The sequence below is a fragment of the Xyrauchen texanus genome, chromosome 44 (genome assembly GCF_025860055.1).
Source record: "Xyrauchen texanus isolate HMW12.3.18 chromosome 44, RBS_HiC_50CHRs, whole genome shotgun sequence".
NCBI classification, from domain to species: Eukaryota; Metazoa; Chordata; class Actinopteri; order Cypriniformes; family Catostomidae; genus Xyrauchen; species Xyrauchen texanus.
This window is the reverse complement of record NC_068319.1, coordinates 21,196,747-21,218,898: the sequence shown is the minus strand read 5'-3', so window position 1 is coordinate 21,218,898 and position 22,152 is coordinate 21,196,747. Positions and strand designations below refer to the sequence as shown.

General features: G+C 36.9%; 1 protein-coding gene across 2 annotated transcripts in view; it reads left to right on the top strand.

The window, feature by feature from the left end:
- The first annotated feature begins 1,602 nt into the window (after positions 1 to 1,602).
- lrrtm4l1 (leucine rich repeat transmembrane neuronal 4 like 1) overlaps positions 1,603 to 22,152 on the top strand; it is a 68,034-nt gene continuing 47,484 nt past the window's right edge. For both annotated transcript variants that reach the window (XR_007969646.1, XM_052117694.1), the window contains exon 1: positions 1,603 to 2,100. Coding sequence is in view for 1 of the 2 variants with exons in the window: in XM_052117694.1 (XP_051973654.1) it covers positions 2,097 to 2,100 (4 nt within the window). In the remaining variant the exon portion in view is untranslated. The remainder of the gene's footprint in view (positions 2,101 to 22,152) is intronic.

Here is a 22,152-nt window from a genome sequence, read left to right as displayed (position 1 = left end):
GTACCCTGAGCATAGAAACATTTCTAAATTACAAAATATTACGTAACAAACAATTCCTGTTTTAATGCATGCCCTTAAGAGCGCAGTCTGGTTAAGTCACATTGATTTTCTTCATATACGAATAGATTTTCAAAGATAGCTTAAAAACCTGAGGTTGTTTATCAATGGTACATGCCTTTGTTGAAGCCATCAGCCCATTATTTCTACTTATTTACTTTAAATTGTGTTTAATAGTAGAATTTCTTGTGAACAACTACACTACCCATGAGCCAGTATAAACAGATCTATATGCATTGCATTCATTGCATGGTTTTTGCGCCTGTGCGTACAGTTTAGTTTGTATGCTTTTTTGTATTGTTAAAGGAGAATAACAATAAAACTTGCGAGAAACAAAACTACATTTCTCATCATATGGTCACACTAGAATGATAAAATAGATTGATAAAGCATTTCGTTTCATTTGTGCTAAAAAAAAAAAGCTTCCTGCCTTTGCTAGTGAGTTAAAAAGAGAGAAAGAAATATGAAATTGCAAAACGGCTTTGTTCTTTCCGACTAAAATCACTTGAACACACGTCACATTGTATTTAAATTTTAGAGCTTTATTCATGATAAAGCACATATCTGTATATATAAAAATATTTTGCACTTTTAAACTTAAAAAGATTGCTTCTATATTTACAAATTGTTTTTACTATACTTCCAATGCGCAATGCTTCATGGGATTGTAGTTAATTCCCTCGTAAAAGACATTAAAGGATTTTCTTGGGTTCAATATGTTAAGTCTAATAGACACCATTTGTGGCGCAAATCTGGGTTACATTGTGGCACTTAAAATGGAAGTGAATAGGGCCAATCCGTAAACGTTAAAATATTCACTGTTTCAAAAGTATAGCCACAAGAAATAATGAATATGCCTGTTAACATAATTTTAGTGTGATAAAGTATAAATCACTGTGTCCTTCACTACACACCTGAGACATGGTTACGGCACTCTTCAATCTCAGAATTAGTGAGCTCTTTTTTTTTTTAAGGATTTTATAAAAACTTATGGAAATAATGAATAATTATTATAAATATGTGCTTAAATTAACTGTTTTTAATGTGTACAAATATAATATCATTGATTTAAATCAACATGAAAAGGTTCTAAAAATAACTTTGTGTAGAACCTTTACTTTCAAGAGCATAACAACTGCACATTTCACTTTTTGACACATTCTTCTTTTAAAGAACAATTATTTGTTATAGATATATTATTATAGGAGTAATATGCGTACGTTTATGTACACTAGTTGAAAGTCTAGCAGCAGCGTTCTGGAACATTTGTAGCTGTGCAGTGAAATATTGGCTTAATCCTGTATATAAAAAGTCACAGTAGTCAAAAAAGCAATATTGACATTTGATCGATATTCTTGATTTGACCAGGGCATTCGGACAGGGGGTTGTGTTGGCATTCTGTTTACTGATGTTTACTGCAGCAGGTTTGCCTTCAGGTCACCTTTATTATGACTGTGATAGACCCGAGGGCGGGAGTGCGCAAACTGTGATATTTCTCAGGGACTCGATTTAGCGGAGCTGCTCTCAGAGATTGTACTGCGGCGGCGGGCACAGATTTCCTCTCACACAAAGCCCACAGACGTACACTTAAGACTCAGTCTATTTTGGCTCTGCTTACCTCTGGTAGGCTACTTGGATGGTCGATAAGCGAAGCATGAATTAAACATTTCTTCTCCAATTATACGAACCAGAACAACTTTTGCTCTTTTCTGTTGACAGTTTTTGAGACTTGGATGCGTGGAGCGAATCAAATCACATTCCGATTGCAGCACGGCTATCATGTTTTTAAGTGCTGGTGGATGTATACCGGTTTGCCATTTTGTTGGATTAAACTGGGGAGGGGGCAAATAACACGTTTTCTGGGGTTTTGCGACATGGAGTCGAATCTGAACCGAAAATGATTTTTGTTCGGCTGTAATACTGCTCCGACCAAAGGTAAAAGTCTCTGTCCATCCTGGTGCCGTTGAGGAAATCCTGAATCTGTGCAGTAATCGACGGCAGGGATTAAACCAGAGCGGAATTAAAAGAGCGTGGAAGATATGGGTGAGTTACTCAGCATCCAGGAATAAAGTTTATCGATAACTATTGATGCGTATTCTTGAAAATAGTGATACATAGTGATTTCTTTTAAATAAAAAAATTAAACGTTTGTCCATTTGCATGTAATGCAGCTGGTGAACAATTATTCCCCCCAGATCTTTAATATTTTTAAACGAGTTGTAGCCTATATATTTGTTGTAGCCGTTTTTCATGAGAGTATAAAATCGCAAAGGTGTTTGTAACGTCGCCAAATCCACTTTTCTCGCGTATTTTGGCGTGACACTCTTATCACAATAGCACAGAATGATTTACTGGTTTACGTTTCTTTTCTTTGTTGCCACCAAATAAAGCCAAAGAAAATCAATAGTTTGAGCTCACCACCTTTCTTAACAAGACGAATGCCTTGAATTTGGATAGTCCAGTCACTGAGGCAGATTGAAGATTGCTGTTACTGTGTAATTCCGCAGAGGAAGATCTGTGCCTTCCTGTCAGATTCTCTGTGGGGTTTGACAGTGAGGAATAAACTTTAAGCAACCTTTATTATAAAGACCCCAACTACCATGTTAGGCTTATGTTTAATTTTTCAACCTTGTATCGGGTTAATATTTGTACCTGAATTGTTTTATTGTCTCATAGAACACATTTATTGCCTCACAATGTAAACAATGAAAACGTGCCGTTGTGAACTGAAGCTATTTCCTGAAATAATATTTCTCTTGAATAAAATTAGTTAATTTAGATGTTACATGTAACCAATTTTACCTGACAAAACATTTTACAGCATAATTTGAGACACATAGCCAAGCCTACTGGATATCTCACAACTGGTAATTTGTGTATGTTTAAATTATGTGCTTTAAGTTTTAAATATGTATGTTGTAAATCTTCAAAAGTTTTCTTTTTAAACCTTCCCATGCTCCATGTATTATTCTGACTAATTATGTCTTGGATTCCACAGTCCAACCTACCAACCTTTCTAATACGATTTCATATTTATTCCTGCTGAATGAATAGCAGAGATGGGCCATAACAAATCAGAATGATGGATTGAGTTTAGAAATGGCCAGTTGTCATGAAAGAGTCATGAATCAAATTCATTCTTGAGGATATGAACTTTAGTTCAGTTTGTAAACACTTGAATGCTCAAAGAGCCAAACAGGAGAGTTTTACATTACAACTGCTTCATCATTACAATCTCTACCAATTGTCAGTATTTGACACACTACCTTACATTCCAAGAAAAACATTCAGGTTTAATCCAGGATAAAAAATAATAATGATTCAAGCCATAGATTAAAGGAATAGTTCACCAAAAAATGAAAATTCTCTCATTATTCACTTACCCCGATGCCATCCCAGACGTGTATGACTGTCTTTCTTCATCAGAACACAAATTACGATTTTTAGAAGAAAATAGAGCTCTGTCAGGTGCTTATAATGGATGTACACTGGTGCCTGCATTTTGACAGCCCAAAAGTCACATTTAGGCAACATTAAAATAATCCATGCGACTCCAGTCGATCACTGAATGTCTTCTGAAGCAAATCAATACATTTGTGTATAAAATAAATTGATAATTAAAATGTTATTAACTTTTAAAATGCGCTTCCTGAGAGCAACTGACGCATCACGTAGCTGTTGCATGACATAATTTTGTCAGCGAGTTCACCGGATGTGGCGCTTATTTACAACAGAAGAACAAACATCACGCGAGAGTTTGACCATTTCAAACAGCATCAGAGCCCTGGATTTAAAGTTAAAAACATTTTAATTCTCCACATGTTTCTTAAATAAACCTATCAATTCCCTTCAGAAGACATTCATTGATCAACTGGAGTAGCATGGATTACTTTTATGCTGCCTAAATTTGACTTTTGGACCGTTATAGTGCTGGCACCCATGTACATCCATCAGGCCTGGCTCCAGCTTTAAGATGTAAGGTGGGACACAGGGCCCACTGGGTGGGCCGAACAGTTGGAGGGGTGGGTGTAGGTGTAGTTCTCAAGGTGGGTCAAGTTCATGATTGGGTGGGCCAGACTCACTCAGGCCCCCCTGTGGAGCCGGGCCTGACATCCATTGTAAGGACCTGACAGAGCCCTTATCTTCTTTTAAAAATCTTCATTTGTGTTCAGCAATACAGTCATACACAAGTGAATAATGAGAGAATTTTCATTTTTTGGTGAACTAACCCTTTAAAGTAAGAAGTTCATCCTTACTATTTTAGTTTGACTGGGTACAAAGTTTCTAGGCCTGGAAATTTCCCTCTGTTCTGTCAAAATACAAGTTTACACTTTCTACTCTCAATTTTCTAAACTTTAAGAAACTGTTACAGTAAAATTGCTTGTTTAAAGTCAGTTAGCCTTGCAACTTTGGAAATCCAAGCATACTGTACAATTGCACTGTATAGGCTTTGTAAAGGGATAGCTCTCCCAAAAAGGAAACTTCTGTCATCATTTCTGCACCTTCATGCCATCTCAGATGTATATGACTTTATTCTGCTGAATAAAAACAAAGATTTTTAGAAGAATATTTCAGCTCTGTAGGTCCTCACAATGTAAGTGAATGGTGACCATACCTTTGAAGGTCCAACAAGCATATTAAGGCAGCATAAAAGTAATCTATACAACTCCAGTGGTTAAATCCATGTTTTTAGAAGTGATATGATAGGTGCTGGTGTGAAACATATACATATTTAAGTAATGTTTTACTAAAATTGGCTCTTTTACTTCCACGTTCTTCTTCTTTTGTTTTTGGCAATTCACATTCTTCGTGCATTTAGCCACCTACTGGGCAGGGAGGAAATTTATAGTAAAAAAGGACTTTAAAATGTATATTTTTCTCACCCACACCTATCATATCACTTCTGAAGATATGGATTTAACCACGAGTTGTATGAATTACTTTACAGAGCTGAGTTGCTGTTCTAAAAATATTAGTTTGTGTTCTGCAGAAGAAAGAAAGTCATACACATTTGGGATGGTTTGAGGTTCAGTAAAAGATGAAAGAATACATTTGAAAGAATTACATTTTTGGGTGAACTATACCTTTAATATTTAATGAGGAAATCTAATTGGTCTCTGCATGCTTGTGTTTACAGTACAAGCTTCTGTTTTTTAAACTTCTGTGCCTATTCCACTCTAAAGGGGGGGTGAAGATATTTTATTTATTTTCAGAGCAGTCACCTCAAAACTTTTACCATTTTTAATATTAAAGTATCACTGTACAGCCTGTTACTTAAATGCAATTAAAATATATTTGACTAGCACTGCCAGCACTACTTGTTGAGATTTCTTACTGTAACACATCTACTTTGTTAATTTTACAGATTATGCTAATTGTACCATCGCAATTGTGCCATAAATAATGCTTTTAATATAAATCACTCTTTGTCCTTCACTACAAACCTGAGACATGGCTACGGCACTCTTCAATCTCAGAATTAGTGTGTGTAGAAAAATTTGCTTTATATGTGCAAGAGGTCCTTCATTTCTTTATCACATCTTCAGTTTAACTAGGTCAATATTGTTCGCTGTGGTCTGCACAGATACAATTCTACAAACCCAATTCTGAAAAAGTTGGGACATTCACCCTTTGCTGTTTTGAAAGCGGTACAACTACACAGTTTATGATGTTTTTCCTTGTGAATTTAATTGATTTTGAAAATGTACAGTAATTTCAAATCAGATGATTGCACATTTTTTTTAGTTGGGGTTGTAGATTAAAAAAAAAGAATTTAGAGCTTTGTCACTGTAACATGGTAGATGGGTTCCATCCTGCTGGGTAATTTATGCTTATTTCATGCCCCAAATATTTTATTATCCTAAAAAATGTTAAGACATTGGAGGACATATTAAAGAGCAGCTGCTGACATTGATATTGAAGAGCCACTGTGTGCTCTAAATAAGAATGGCCTCACTTAAGTTATCAAGATGTTCCTTTGTAATCAGACTGTGGGTACAGGAAATGAAGCACATTTGAGTTTTAAGGTTCATGAAACAAGAAAAGTCACACTTTTGAAGCAGTTGGCTTTAGGTGTTTCACATTTGCTAGTGAAAATAACAGTGCTTCATAAATAAGAGTGCGGCAACCGTCTAACCTTTGATTAGATCTTTTGATTTGAATTGGTCGGACGGGGGGAGGGTTTGCAGACTACTCGGCCGACCGGCCAAATAGTTTCGGTGCTCCTGATGACCAGTTCATCCCTGTTTGACATAGTCAGCAACGGTAGATATCTGATAACATCTGTAACTTTAACATTACTTATCTAGTGTTGGTGAGGTGTTGGGCAAATCAGCTGTTCCTACTTGAGCTAGCTAACTCATTCATGAAGCCATAGTTAAACCAGAGATAAGTTGGCTAGTTTGCTGTATTCAGTTAATTAACCACTTTGCTCTAATGAATATGCCTTTAATCTTGTAGAACATTGCTTTGAGTATGCAACATCTAGGCTTACATGTTAAACTGTATTATAAATCATATTGTCAGATGTGAAGACATGCATAAAATAACTAGATTTTTCAGAGAACAGACAGACACTGCCAGTCAGTGGAGATAGGGGAGCTTGAGAGGTATAACATGACCCAAGACAGATCAGTAGATTTATTTAGAGTTGACAGTTATTTTTTAAATGGCCAGACTTCTATAATTTCAGGGTGTGAATCGTCATCCATACAATGCAAATACATTAGAGTTGGTAATCTACCTTCATGACATGTAAACAAATAAACAATAATTTAAAAATTAGCTCACTGGCTCTCCAGTACTAATTCAGTAAACTAAATAATGTAATTTACCAAAATGGACTCATTTTAAGTTATGCAAGTATCCTGTTAAAATTATTATTAAGCCCATTATCTCTCCCAACCCTAGCAGTGCCCCTTAAGGTGCAAATCTGCCTAAAGACTAATTTTGACAACATTTAGGAGTTCACTAGCATATAGATGACCCCAAAGTAAACACACATGGACTTAAAGCAACAAAACTTTGATTTTGATTTCATGGGGTCTTATAATATAATATTTGAGGGGGAATTGTGACCAAATCATGGCCAACAGGGTTATAGTTTGGAGAGGCAAACAACTTCAGAAGGACTTAAAATACATAAAGTGCTGTGAGTCAAGTGTATCACTGTCATGCTTATAAGGGGAAGTTTTGGGTTTGTAGAGAAAATGTAGGCAGAAAATATGCTTTTGCACATTTCCATTTCCTGTGGATTGTGCTCATCAGCCATAATGGTCCCAGGTCAGTTGCATTTCATACAAAAAAGTACACTCAATGTTTCACTGAAGTGTGGTTAAGAGAGATTGGAAGTTCACATTCTTTCATATTTTACCCAGTCTGTTATAATGCTTACAGCATTATAATTTGTGTTCACTTGACAACTGTGCAAGCAGTGGGATGTCAGTTATGGATTTATTTATTTTTTAGATTTAAGTTCAAAACTAAATGTATATAAATACATGTGCATGTGTGTTAAAACCATTTGATTTCATTTCAAGCATTTCGGCTACAACTGCTCATGTTTTTTCCAGGTTATGCCATTATCCTGGTACTTTGGGTAATAGCTTTAAATTCAGCACACCATAACACTAGCATTTAAATGAAATATTAGCTTGTCACTGTGCCAAGGAATACGGTAGCTGAATCTGCTTTAAGTGCCAGCATCTTCCTAGCAGTTTGAAAGGGGCTGTCATAGTCGTACAGTGTTTTAAATGAGTGGCTTTTAAATGAACTAACCTTCGATGAGCTATGGCACATAGGCCTTCAATGTATTTTAGTTAGCGGAGTAAAAAAATGGTGTCTGGATAGATTTTTATCTGCAGTATTATTCACAGGTGGCAGACTTGCCACCATGGCCTGCCACAGATCTCTGATTCATTCTACACAGAATTAAATTTCCAGTCAAATACTATGCTGCTTATTCTCTTGGTTTGAGTCATTAGAAAGACATGCAGAATCAAGGGGGGAATTCGCTAAAAATCAGTTGCGCCTGCTGATATTGGGGTTTATTTGCACAATGTCTGCATTGTTTTAGTGCCCAATTCACTGAAGACATCATGCAAATCAGGTAACAGGGCAAAAACGGACAGATATTTTTTTGTTTTGCACAATATGCATGCCACAGATCAGTTCTGAATGCTGGTTGTGAAGGGTGCAACAGACTACCATGATCTTGCATTTTTACTGGGACCGTACAGCATCACTGCACCAATGTGATCCAGAGACTTGAATCACTCTTTCACCCACCTGGTATTAAGATGCATTTCGGGTGATTCAATCACATGTGGTCAGCCCTAAATACATGTCTAAATGGGGTCTAAAACGTTTTGTGATCGGATCAAAGAAACAACATACTAATGTGGTCAAAACTGCAAGTGTCCACATCGCATTTGAGGTGTAAATGCTATTCCATCCTGCATGCGTCCCAGCAGCAATGAAGCACCACCCCTCACTTGAAACAAAGACTCTCCCCTCCAAATCCAAACACAAGTTGTCACAGGATACGCATTTAAACAACCATGTGTAAACAGCCATGTGTCTCACCTGAACACATCTGATCGGATCACCCAAAATGCATCTTATACCAGGTGGAAACGGAGCCTTTAAAATGCTGAAATTGTGAAAGTTTCCACCCTGGTCTGGATGTATCACTTGCTGTAATGCTCTTCTCCATCATTTGATATAGACAAAAAAGTACACAAAAATTAATTTTTAAATAACATTTTGTTTAAGCACAATGTTAATTGCCACAAGTAAATAGTGCTGAGCTTTGTAAATAAAATGTTACATATAAAAATATCTGTTTGTGCTGAAAAGAACAACAATGACTTAATTTAAATACAGTGCAGCACTAAGAATTTAAAGTGCCAGTTATTTGCATATGCTGGTTATGTGCACGATCCACTAAAGAAATTGCGCAGATCAGGCAACGGCGTAAACACACCCACAAAATCTATGCTGGGAATTGACTCCACTCAGGGTGTGGTTCGGACTGTGTTTATTTCCTTAACCACTACACTACTACACATTTCAGAAGCCTTAACAGCACCAATTCAAATGACAGATAATAAAATATGTGCTGATAAATTATCATAATTTCTCAACTGAACCCAACACTTTTGTAGTCCGTCTGTAATCAGTAAAACACTCCTTTTAATCATCTGTATGAATCGCACAAGCCCTTCAACACATCAGACAGCTCTTTTCCAGACCACTATAGTGTACCAAAGGTAGTGGACAATTACACACTTACTTAAACCTATTTCTAAAAATGAACAACTGATGAGTGGTAACAGGCTTTTTTTTTTTTTTAAATGATTTGCAGTAGTTCTTCAAACCACAGGTGAATCTGCTTAGCCAACCTTCCTCAAATTCATCCTGTGGGATTGAAGCATTGCATACATTGGCCTATAAATGTATTTTAAGACATAATCTACAATCAAGTTTTTTTTAACAAACTGCACAATGATGACTAAGGCATTACAGATATTCCAGCCTCAATTTCTGTAATAGCATAATTTTCTGTAAAGCTGCTTTGAAACTCGGGTGGGCTTGTTAGGCACGTCAGTAATCTTCCACAACTTTTTATCCTCTGCCAATCTGGTGAACTCTTGCATTAGATGTTCTGGCCTAAGTGTTTAAGATCTTTGTACACTTTTTCTCGATATGAAAAGCACTGTCTACCACGTGGGTTCGATGTTACTTCCGACTTGTAAAGGGCATAGATTTTCGCCGGTTCGCACTCGTTCACAACTGCAGCTGTCTCGATCTAATAGTTGAACTGATTGGAATTTGGCCAGTTTTCTTGTAAAGTTCTTGATTAGTTATATGAGCTTCAGCTTGATTGATGCCCAGCATGATCCGATAACACTTTCTGGTCAAGATGTCGAGTTTGTGCTCCAGTGCCTCAGTGAGCGCCCAAGACTTGCATCCATAGAGCAGCACAGATATGCAAGCTGCATTGAAAAGCCGCAGCTTAAACTTCTGGGTGATCTCAGGATGGTTTTGAGCTTGGTAAAGGCAACCCAGGTGAGGGAGATTCGATTCTCAACATCTTTCTCGGTTGATACAATATAAGACCCCAAATACTTGCAGTCATCGACAATCACGATTTTGTTTCCATCGATGACGAGTTGTGTTGTGAAATGGGCTTTACATATACAAATTACTTGGAATTTAATTCATAGAAATTGTCAAGATTGCCATTCATGCTGTTATAAGTGAAAAGAGTGCTTTATATTGTGCTGTTTATTATGAGATTTAACTTTACCTCCTGTTTTGTTTTTTGGTAATGGAAAAAGAATTGAGTAAAGGAGTCTGGAATCAATTCAGGAATCTAAGGCGATTGTAAAATTTCTGGAATCGAACAGCCCTATCTGGTACAGGTACACTAGAGGCCTTCAACCCGTTTTTCAAGTTTTCAAGTAGGACTTGGTTCAGGTCAGGTATGGGTTTGAATTTACACCTTATTGTAAAGTGTTACCAAAAAAATAAACAGGCATACCTAACTTGTTTCGCACAAGCACTGTCATTCACAGACATGCACAAATGGACGGATGTGTTTTTTGTGAGCATCTGTTCTGTTTTCCCCTTGTTTTCCTATGTAAACACATGCTGGACGAATGTCTTTGACGGATGCAGCGGCACTTTTTAAACACCATGTCAAGTTAAAAAGAACTTCAAATTGTCAAGAACGCTTGTCAAGACACCTGCTCTCTGTTTCATTCTTTGTGCTGCATCTAGATTGTTTTTAGCACAGGTGTCACAAAGATTCAACAATCTGAACACATTCAGGCTGCATAGAGGTGACTGTTGCACTGTTTCATTTTATCACACATTGTTCTGCACCAAGCAAATTTTCAGCACAAAAACGGTCAGGGTTGGGGAGTAACAAAATACAAGTAACTGTATTTAATACATACTGTATTTAAACTTCAAAATATAAGTAACTGTATTTCATTACAGTTTAAATCATTGGCATTTAGAATAAAGTTACATTCAAAAAGTATTTTGATTACTGAAGAGATTACTTTGCATTTTATTGTCATTTGTTTCATTTAATAATTAGTCCTTTCATATGGAAAACATTTCTACATATAAATGATGCCATCCAAATTGCATTTGAACAGCGGTGAATCACTTTCTTATGATGTCACATTAATACGAGCAGACAGAGAAGTAAGTTTGAATTAAGTTTAGAGCAGAAGAAATAGACCTTGTGTAAATTGTAGGCTTTACGCTAAGTTAATATGCTATTTCGCGCCGTTTTACATGCACGTCGTTACAAAGCACGATCATATTTTTTGGAATCAAGAAAATTCACGTTGGATCATAATTAATTTTTTCTAGTAAGACCTTTAATATTCGTCAGGGGTGTCCGTTGTCACCATATCTGTTCCTGATATGTATTGAAATATTAGCAATTAAAATTAGAAAGAATATAGAGATCATAGGTTTGAAGCCGAATGGCATAGAGACAAAACTTACAATGTATGCTGATGATGCAACCTTTTTTATACAACCAAAACAATCTACTTTGGAAGCCTTGATTACAGATCTAAATATGTTTTCTAAAATATCAGGTTTGAAACCAAATTTTGAGAAGTGCCATATATTGAGAATAGGGACTATAAATGGTACAGATTTTAAGTTAAGTTGTTCGGCCCCTATTAGATGGACAAATGGCTCCGTAGATATTTTAGGTATTCACATACCAGACAATTTCAAAAATATTGTCAAATATAACTATGATAAAAAAATGCAAAAAGTAGATAGAATTTTACAGCCATGGAGGAGCAGTTCACTTACATTACAAGGTAGGGTCACATTGATTAACTCATTGGTAATCCCCCAATTTGTTTATTTAATAACGACCCTTCCAACTCCTGACACGTCCTTTGTTAAATGCTTTGAACAAAACATTTTTTAATTTTTATGGAATAGTAAACCAGATAAAATTAAGAGACAATATTTATACAATTCATATGAAAATGGTGGACTAAATCTAAAAAATTTTCAAGCAATGAATAGTTCGATAAAGGCTTCTTGGGTTAATAAAATATATAATCACAGACAATGGCTTACCAGTAAAAGATTATATAAATTTTTTTATTTCTTTGGTTCGGATTTATTTCCTTTTTTTCAACTAAAATCATTACATATCAAAGAAATATTTCAGAATCAATTAAAAGAACTTTCTCCTTTTTTTAAAGACGTACTTAAAGAATGGTTGAATTTCCAGTACCATTCTCCTGATACTCCAGATGACATGTTGAATCAGATACTATGGATGAACTCTGAAATTACTATAGGAGACCAACCACTTTTGTGGAATATATGTATTCAAAATGGTTTAATCTTTGTGAATGACTTTTTAGATACATCTGGTCACATTATTTCATTTTATGATTTCTCAATACAATTTAATGAATGTTTGGATTTGAATCGATACAATCAGATTGTTTCAGCAATTCCAACTGGCTGGAAACAAAAAATACAAAATAAACACAAGCAATTGGTTTGTCTCCCAAAAGTACGATGCTGGAAATGGTTACATAATATAAAAATAAATAAAATAATTTACAATTGGAATTTATATTCTGCAGGATTTGCACTTTTTCCTCACAGGGTCTGCCAGTACTGGGAAGATGAAATCAATGTATCAATTCCATGGAAAGAATATTTTAGATCAATTTATAACACTACAGTAGATTCATATTCAAGAATATTCCAACAAAAAAAAATTTTTAAAAGATAATTGCAACTAAAAAAAATTTATATTTATATCACATTGAAAATAATCCATATTACAGATTTTGTGAGGAAGAAGAGGAAGACCTATGGCATTTATTTTACTTTTGCCCAGTAGTATATAAATTCTGGTCAAGTGTCCAAGTTTGGTTAAAGACGGCTAGAATGGAATTCACCATAACACCTCAAACTATTGTACTTGGTCATTTTACAGGTAGTTTGCTTGTGATAAATACCATTTTATTAATAGGGAAAATGTTTATTTTTAAAACAAAAGTATCATCATGCTTGTGTTTAGGTTACTTTAAGAATGTTATATATATTTATTTTGTTTTATAAACAACACTGCATAAGATATTCAGGTTGTTCAGAGAATGTATTTTTAACTTGTGTATTTTGTCTTACAGTACTGGCAGAGTTTTATAGTCAAAACAAGTGAAAAAAATCTACCAGTGCTGAAGAAGTATTTCAAAGTATTATTTGAATATGTTACTGACCTTGAGTAATATAACGAAATATGTTACAAATTACATTTTACAGCATGTATTCTGTAATATGTAGTGGAATACATTTCAAAAATAAGGATTACACATTACAGTTATTGCTATCAGCTGTCAGTTACTGGCAGTTCGTTGGCCTGAATATCAAATGTTGCACCTGGATTATGAAATTCTGTGGCTGCAAAATCTCTACATTTTGTCTGAAAAGACCAAGAAGCTGAACTCTCACCAGTGCTGCACTGAACTCTGGCTAATACATTTAATAACCTGGCATAATGTGTACACCATGCCTATTACCTGAGTGATGAAAAAGCAGGTGATTCTTGTACTTCTTTGTTTGTGCTTATAGCATTTTTCCAGGAGCTTGAGGCTGCAGGTTGTAAGGTTATATTTTTTGTGTTGTTGCCTTATGGACAGTGCAGTGTTTGTTTGTAGGGGTTAATTATGCAGGTCAGTCTGCTCCAATTCATTACACATTTCCTGTTTGTTGCAGCTATTTATTGAATTTAACGTTCATGGAATGTGGGGGGCACCTAAAGCTACATGACCCTAAAATAATGATGCTTTACAGACAAATGTGTGTCCTTGTAGATAGGCAAATAATTTTTGCAATTTACTGGCAGAGAAGCATAACTATGAAGGTAAAATAGTGCCTAAATGGTTTGCATGTGCAGAGTGAGATCTGTGAAAGTGTAAATCAAACTGCAAGCGAAATTTAATTTAATTTAATTTGTGTGCGCACAGAATGTTTTTTAAAGGTGTAAATCAAGTTGCAAGTGAAAGAAAAAAATTATTATCAACACTTTAATGCTTGGCATAAATGTAATTAATGTGTTGTGAATTTGCAATTTAATATTAACACCTAGTAAATATGGTCTGTATTGTTCTGACTTTCTGTTTTTCGCACTTACACTTTTGGCAATGTTTTTGCACCTAAACATGCATTACCAAAAACATTGCAAACCTGCAATAAACGATATGCAAGCAAAGAAAGGGTGTCATGAACAATGACATGAATGTTGTTCATGACACCCTTTCTTTGCTTGCATTACGCTGATTGCAGGTTTGCAATGTTTTTGGCCATGTTTAGGTGCAAAAACATTGCCAAAGGTGTGAGTGTGAGAAAAAAGGATGTCAGAAGAATACAAACCACATTTACTTTGTGTTAATATGAAATTACAGATTCACAACACATGAATTAAACATAAGAAAGCATTAAAGTATTGCTAGTATTTTTTCTTACACTTGCAACTTGATTTACACCTTTACAAAACGTTATGTGCGCATGCAGTATATTTTTACGCTAGCAATTTGATTTACGCTTTCACAAATCTCACTCTGCAAATGCACACTTTTCTATAACTATTGTAACTTAATTTACATTTGTACAGATCTTACTCTGCACATGCAAATCATTTAGTCACTATTTTACCTTCATAATAACCACCTATAATAGTCAACAAGTCAGTTGTGAACACAGTGAGATGTGTCTGGGCCATTTTTGTTCTTCAAATAGCCTCAGGGGACATCTAATGGCAGGTTTGATGGTTTTCATTGCCATATGTTTACTCTGAGTTTCTTCATACTAACTGCAATGGATGACAGTGATATGAGATTCATTGCTGAGGTTCTGAATTGCCTGTCACAATTTAACCCTTAAAAGAGAGTATTAGGTGGCACAGTTGGGAGATGTAATAACAGGGATCTCTTTCTCTAAAATGTTCTTAACAGCACCAATGGAATTACAGTTTTGGTAAAACTGATGACTCTGTAATTTTCTGTGTATGCTTGGATGGCCTCCGTCTTGCTTTTTTAGCATTAGTATTGTATTGGCAATGAATGCATGGTACACGCAGTACGAGTCTTAAAACGTTATAGAGCTATGCATTTAGACTCCAATCAATTTCTTCTTTGTTGTGTATATTGCTGTATTCCTTTTACTGGCAAAGAACACTCCTGTTGCACTTAAAATGTATGAGCAGATTGTAATGAAATTGCCCATTTTGCATCATCTTTTCTGGCATAGGTAATACAAAATGAAACATATTTTAGGAGTAATAGCTCTAGAGTAATTACGTGTGATACAATGATTTAGCTCTAAATTGACTTATCAATTTTTGTGGAACAGTATAAATATATAGTTGTAAGATATTGCTGGTCATTAGTCACAGCTTAAAGTTGATGTGTGTGTGTCCAGGTATTCCCTACATTATGGGGACCAAATGTCCCCACAAGGATAGTAAAACCTGAAATTTCTGACATTGTGGGGACAATCAGGTGGTCCTCATGGGGAAAACAGCTTATAAATCCTATTATATTATGTGTTTTGGAAATTAAAAAATGCAGAACATTTTCTGTTAGGATTAGGTTTAGGGAATAGAATATAAAGTTTGTACTGTATAAAAACTATTATGTGTACGGAGAGTCCTCATAAAACATGAAAACACAACATACACAATAGATATGCACAATTCTGCTCCTCGTCTCCCTAATTGCCAGATTGACTTGTGATCTCCTAGCTATCTAGCATTCTGAGTGATTCTCGGAGGTCTACCTGCCTGCCTGCCCGCCTGCCTTCCTGCCTGCCTTGATCTGCTCCCAGACTGTTCTCCTCTGATTACCCCATTCCTCTCCCAGTTACCATCGTTTTCACCTGTCTTCAGGATTCCATGTTCCTCGCCCTTACCATGCAGTCTCCCTTCACTCTTCAGGGAATAGTTAACTTCCCTCAGCCCTCTGCCTTTGGAGCCTTCGCTGCTCATGCTACTGCCTGCATGTTCCTAGCTCTGCTTTGCCTGCTTGTCTTGCTACTTTTAAATAAACATGACATTAGTACACTTACCAGTTTTTTACTATAACGTGACAGGGTAATTAGTAGGGATGGGCAATTGTACTCGAGTACTCGAGTACTCGAACATGACAGCGACGATCGATCATAAAAACAATGATCGTGAGTTTAAAAAAAGACAGATTTTTTTCATTTTTTCTGATTGGTTATAGCAGAATTTTGGGCGGCACCTTGAGCTCTGATTGGTTAGCGTTGCCAGAGCGTGCGGTCCAAAGTCCAGACCAAAGAACAGAGAGAAACATGCCTTCAAATCTGCATAGTGATGTCTGGCTTCAATTCGACAAAATAGATGGAAATACAATTCAATGCAAGATGTGCAGCGCCAAACGGTTACACAAATGTACCACAAGTACAATGCATTATCATTAGTATTTGTACATAAAATGTCTTGCGATACCAGCGAGGCAACTCAGACGAGCATCGCATCTTTTACCGTCAGACAGAAATGCAACGTAGCCAGATCCACAAATAACAACAGCAGAAAGAACCTGAACACAAACTTATCCAGTACTGTCGCAACATTGGATCCAACACACAAACATCTGAATTTTCTTGAGACAGAGCTTCGAGAGAGAGAGTAAAGGAGCATCTGAAACAGCTTTACAGCACTGTTACAAATTCTGTCACACCCATACAAAGTGACTCTCTGCCTGATCGAGCAGCAATTACGGCGCTCGACACACTTTTTGGTGAGGATTACGGTGCGAGTAATTTTTGTTCGCGTGACAACGAAATCTACATTTACTTCAGTGAGCCACTGAATCTCCGTATACCAGGATCAATTTGTGGTGGAAGGTAAATGAGAATCGGTTTACAAGATAAGCATTGTACTTCGCTGTTCCTGCGACATCTGTTCCAGCGGAGCACCTTTTTTCCACCGCCGGGCTAATTGTACCTGTGCAGGTAGACCGACTCCTCTTTTTGAACAAAAATATGTAGGATGTAGCCTATGTTTAAGTTTCATCAGTCGTGGTAAATATACAGAATGTCTTTTTTCTGTAGCTTTGAAAATAAAAACTAAGCCGTTCGTTTTTGTTGTTGTTTCAAAAGCACTGTTGAAATAAGCTGCTAAAGTAATATTGAAGACAACGTTTAATTAAAAAATTACACTTGAATAAAGTAGCCTAAAAGCAATCACGATGAAAATCAACACCTTTTTGTCACAGTTTTTATTTTGTGTTGAAAATATCCTTTAAATTATATTCATAATTTATCAATAATCATCATGTGTTGTTCAATAATTTAAGTCAGTTTTACTCTGACTAAAATGTCATAATTTTAGCCAATATATAGGCGATGTCAGCAATCACTTGATGAAGTAGATGAAAATACTGTAATCAGAAATATACATAACATTATGAGAACAATATAGAATGTTGTGAATTATTTTTGCTTGCCCGTGTTTCAGCGCGCTGTTAGAAGCGCATCCACAACAGGAGTTACACTCTCTGACTAAAGCACGTAACTGCATTTGCATCCTTTTGTGCAGATACAAGTTGTAATGTTACGTTATGTTGTGTATCTAGGATATCTGATTAATCTCATAGGATGCGTCATAGAATGTGCTTCAGCTTACTGGAGTTAATTTATTATGCAGCTTCACCTAATGCAGCTATTCTATTTCAGATGTTTGTTTTTCGATAACATTGATGCAGCATAAGCAGTGTTATTTTTTATAGTTCATGTTTTCATTGACATGTTTTCATGTTATTTTATTTATTTAACATTTTCATAACAATCTTATATTATTTTCATTATCTCTATGACGGACACGCCCTGCCCCCGCTCACGCCCCGCCACTCGAGTACTCGTTTTTGAGACCTATCAATGATCGAAATAAGAAATCAACAAAAATGCCCATCCCTAGTAATTAGTCGTCTTTAAAAATGGTTATTTTTAATCCAAATAACACTTTTGAGAGTTAATTGTAATGTAGGTATAGTCTAATACAGAGAGTGCCAGAAACGGTCTTTCATAAAGTGTGCACTTGAAAATGTATTTTTTTATATTGTTCCATCAATGGAGGAATGGAATTGATGATAGCAAAGAGCCTATTAGAGCTGCAGAATGAGGAGCGACGAGAGCCCAAAAATGAATGTATTTTATGTACATATTTTAGAGAAATAATTTTTATAGTACACTGAACAACCACTTTATTAGATACACCTGTACACCTACTTATTCATGTGTTTATCTAATCAGCCAATCATTTGGCAGCAGTGCAATGCATACAACCATACAGATATGGGTCAGGAGCTTCAGTTAATGTTCACATCAACCATCAGAATGGGGGAAAAATGTAATCTCAGATGGGCTGGTTTGAGTGTAACAGGCGATCTCCTGGGATTTTCACTCACAACAGTCTCTAGAGTTTACTCCGAATGATGCCAAAACATTATCACCTCGAGAGGGGAAATGCTCTAATTCAAGCTATACCGTTCACCACCTAATGCCGAAAGGGAGTGGTGGGAATTTTGGGCACGTAACCGGGCCAGGGTCTCAAGATCATATGAGAGTGTCCTGGCCTGAATTCCAGGCATTCACTGGTGACAGAATACCTGCAGATCCCCAACCCTCTTGATAGAGGTGAGCACTACTAGGAGTGCCATCTCCAGCGACAGTTCACGTAAAAACGCCACTTCAGAGCGTACAGCTGCCTCATGGAGGGGGCTCTGGCCTGAGTGATCGTGTATATCACCGCTGGCGAAAGGCCTGCTAGGTCTTCCATGTTCCATTAGCCAGAAGTCCAGGAGCTAGATGTGGAGGTTCTAGTGGTCTGGCCACGGGTGCCGGATCATGTCCTGCCCGTGAGTGAGAAGGTGCCGCCTCAAGGAAATACGCAAGGGAGGGACTACTGCCAGGAGCATCAGGTCTGAGAGCCAAGTCCGTTTAGAGCCAGTACGGCACAACAATCAGGACTTGCTCCCCATCCTCTCTGACTTTGCACATTGTCTGCGCAACGAGGCTCACTGGGGGATATGCGTATTTGCACAGACCCTGAGGCCAGCTGTGTGCCAAAGCATCTGTGCCGAGGTCACCTGTGCCTCCTCGAATCTCTCCCAAATCAGCTGGACTACGTGGGGGTAGAATCTCCACTCGCTAGAGCGAATCCACTGCACAAATGAGCCCGGGAAGTACCACAGCCGAGTATGAAATATGCCACAGGAGCTCCTGAAATTGATTCAGCGGCACTGCTGTCTTCCGCTTGAAGGTTTTCAGGCAGGCCTGCACTGACTGTGCACGCTTGTTTGTGAGGCGTGCTGTCATGGTGACCGAGTCTAGCTCCATGCCGAGAAAAGAGATGCTCTGTACAGGGGAGAGCTTGCTCTTTTCCCGGTTGACCTGAAGCCCCAGTTGGTCAAGGTGCTGAAGCACAAGGTCCCTGTGTGCATACAATAGATCTCACGAGTGGGCTAGTATCAGCCCGTCATCAAGATAATTGAGCAACGATCTGTGTTGAAGAAGGATCGACATATGGAAGTTCAGGTGAAGGCCACAAACCAATCCTGATGTCGCACTGATTCCAGAATGCGCTTCTGCGTTAGCATCTTGAACCAAAGACTGTGTAAGGCCCTGTTCAAGGTATGCAGATCCAGAATTGGATCTCTTGGGCACGATAAAATAAGGGTTGTAGAAGCCCTTGTGCATCTCGGCTAAAGGGACGGGCTTTATCGCTCCCTTCGCCAGAAGGCTAGCGACCTCTGCCTGAAGGACCGAGGCATTCTCACTTCATACGAGGTGAAGAGGATGCCACTGAACCTGCTCTGGCGTCTGATGAACTGGATCGCGTAGCCGAGACGGACAGCCCTGATAAGCCATCGTCTCCACACCTCAGCCTGTTCAACAATGTAACTGGTTGGACTTATTGTTGTAGCATCTTACAATTCTTATTGGTGAAGGAGTGAAACTGTAACTGCAGAAGCAACTATTACTAATATATTCAGAAAATTAAAAAAAGAAAATCATCTATTTTTGTATAATTTTTTTTATTGATTAGGACCAAAAGTGGTAGGTGTAGATGATGTGACTAGTGTTTTTCAGGTTATAAAAAGTGTCTGATATGTGAATAATTCTATCTAATTCTATTCTCTTCCTAACTGTCACAGTAAGTATTCTGATCTTATCATTATTTCCATGCACATTTTCCAACTCCAAATCATATAAACTTGAATGCTTATTGGATTCAATCATTTTCAGGTGATATGTATTTGTGTAATGAGGGAGGATGTGGTGAAAGTGACTAACATCTTACATCAAGGTGTGCATAATTATTAGGTAGCTTCATTACCTCAGGTAAAATGTAGGGATGCACCAATTCCGATACCTGGATCGGTATTGGCTCCGATACTGTAGCTTTTATGCAGCTCGGTTATCGGTCCGACGAGCCCGACCCAAATCCGATACTGTGTGTTTGTCATGTTCGTTACTGTCAAGCTCAAAAAATGACATAAAATAACAAGAAAAACACAATTAAAGTAGTTCATATTACTCATGCATTTTATTCAAAGCCACTTGAAGATGTGCGATAGCTCTTTGAATCACAAAACGTTGTGTTTAATAAGTAAATATATAAAATGCACGCGCAGCTCCAGCATGAATGACGCTGCTCTGTTTACACACACATACACACGCAGCTATTTTTAGCCTTCACGCAGTGCGCAATATTTGACCGCCACTCACGAACAACATCTCGGATGTAGATGCTCAAAGATCAAAAGATGCATTTAGAACAGCACAGGAGGTGTTTTTTTTTTTTTTCTTTTTTTTTTTTACTAGAATTTGAATAAGAAGCAAATTAAACTACTATGAACTTGCCTACAAACAGACACACAGGACTTTCTGGAGAGTTCAGAATGTCAAAATAAAAGCGTGAGGGTTTAAAAGTTAAAGGTGCAAGACTGATATATATTACTATGCATTACTATTATAATAATATATTATTATTATTATTATTAGCATTTGTTTACAAATTATATTCATATTTAAGGTGAATGGGTTCCAGAAAATATATGTGTGAATGAAAAGTGAGCTAATATCTTACAACTAAATTGAACAAACAAGAGATTTGAATCCTTTAAAGTCCAGATACAAGTTGAAAAATATTTGCAAAAACAAAAATAAACAAAAAGGCTTCTTTTCTACTGATGACTTATGCTGGAATTTCTGTTAATTTTGCTGCTACATTATCCAGTATACTAGTTAATAATAAAGTTTTTCTTAATAACTTTACATTTATATTTAAATAATGTGTAGTTAGAGGTCTGTGTTTCTTTACATATTAAAGAGTTCTCCCAATTAGTTCCAAACAATAATGTAAAGATATTCTAAACTGAATATGCAAAATAACAACACTTGTATCGGATCAGGATCGGTATCGGCAGATACTGAGATTTCCGGTATCGGTATAGAAAAAGTGGTATCGGTGTATCCCTAGTAAAATGGGCCAAAAAAGAAAAGTCAAAAATTGTAAGTAGATAAGCTTTTAATGCATGACCATGGGACAATCAAACATTTTGTTGCAAATATTCAACTGGGGTGCAAAAAACACATGGAGAAGAAAAGGCGCAAATTAACTGCAAAATACTTGAGAAGAATTAAATGTGAAGCTACCAGGAACCCATAATCCTCCAGTGCCACCATATTCCAGAACTGCAACCTACCTGAAGTGTCCAGAAGTACAAGGGGTCAAGTGCTCAAAGACATGGCCAAGGTCAAGAAGGCTGAAACACGACCACCACTTTTTAAAGGTATTATGGACAGATGAAATGAGAGTGAATCTTGATGGACCAGATGAATGGGCCCGTGGCTGGATCACTAATGGACTCAGGGCACCACTTCGAGTAAGGCACCAGCATGGTGGAGTAGGGGTACTGGTATGTGCTGCTATCATTAAGGATGAGATAGTTGCACCATTTTGAGTTGAAGATGGACTGAAACTCAACTCCCAAACCTACTGCA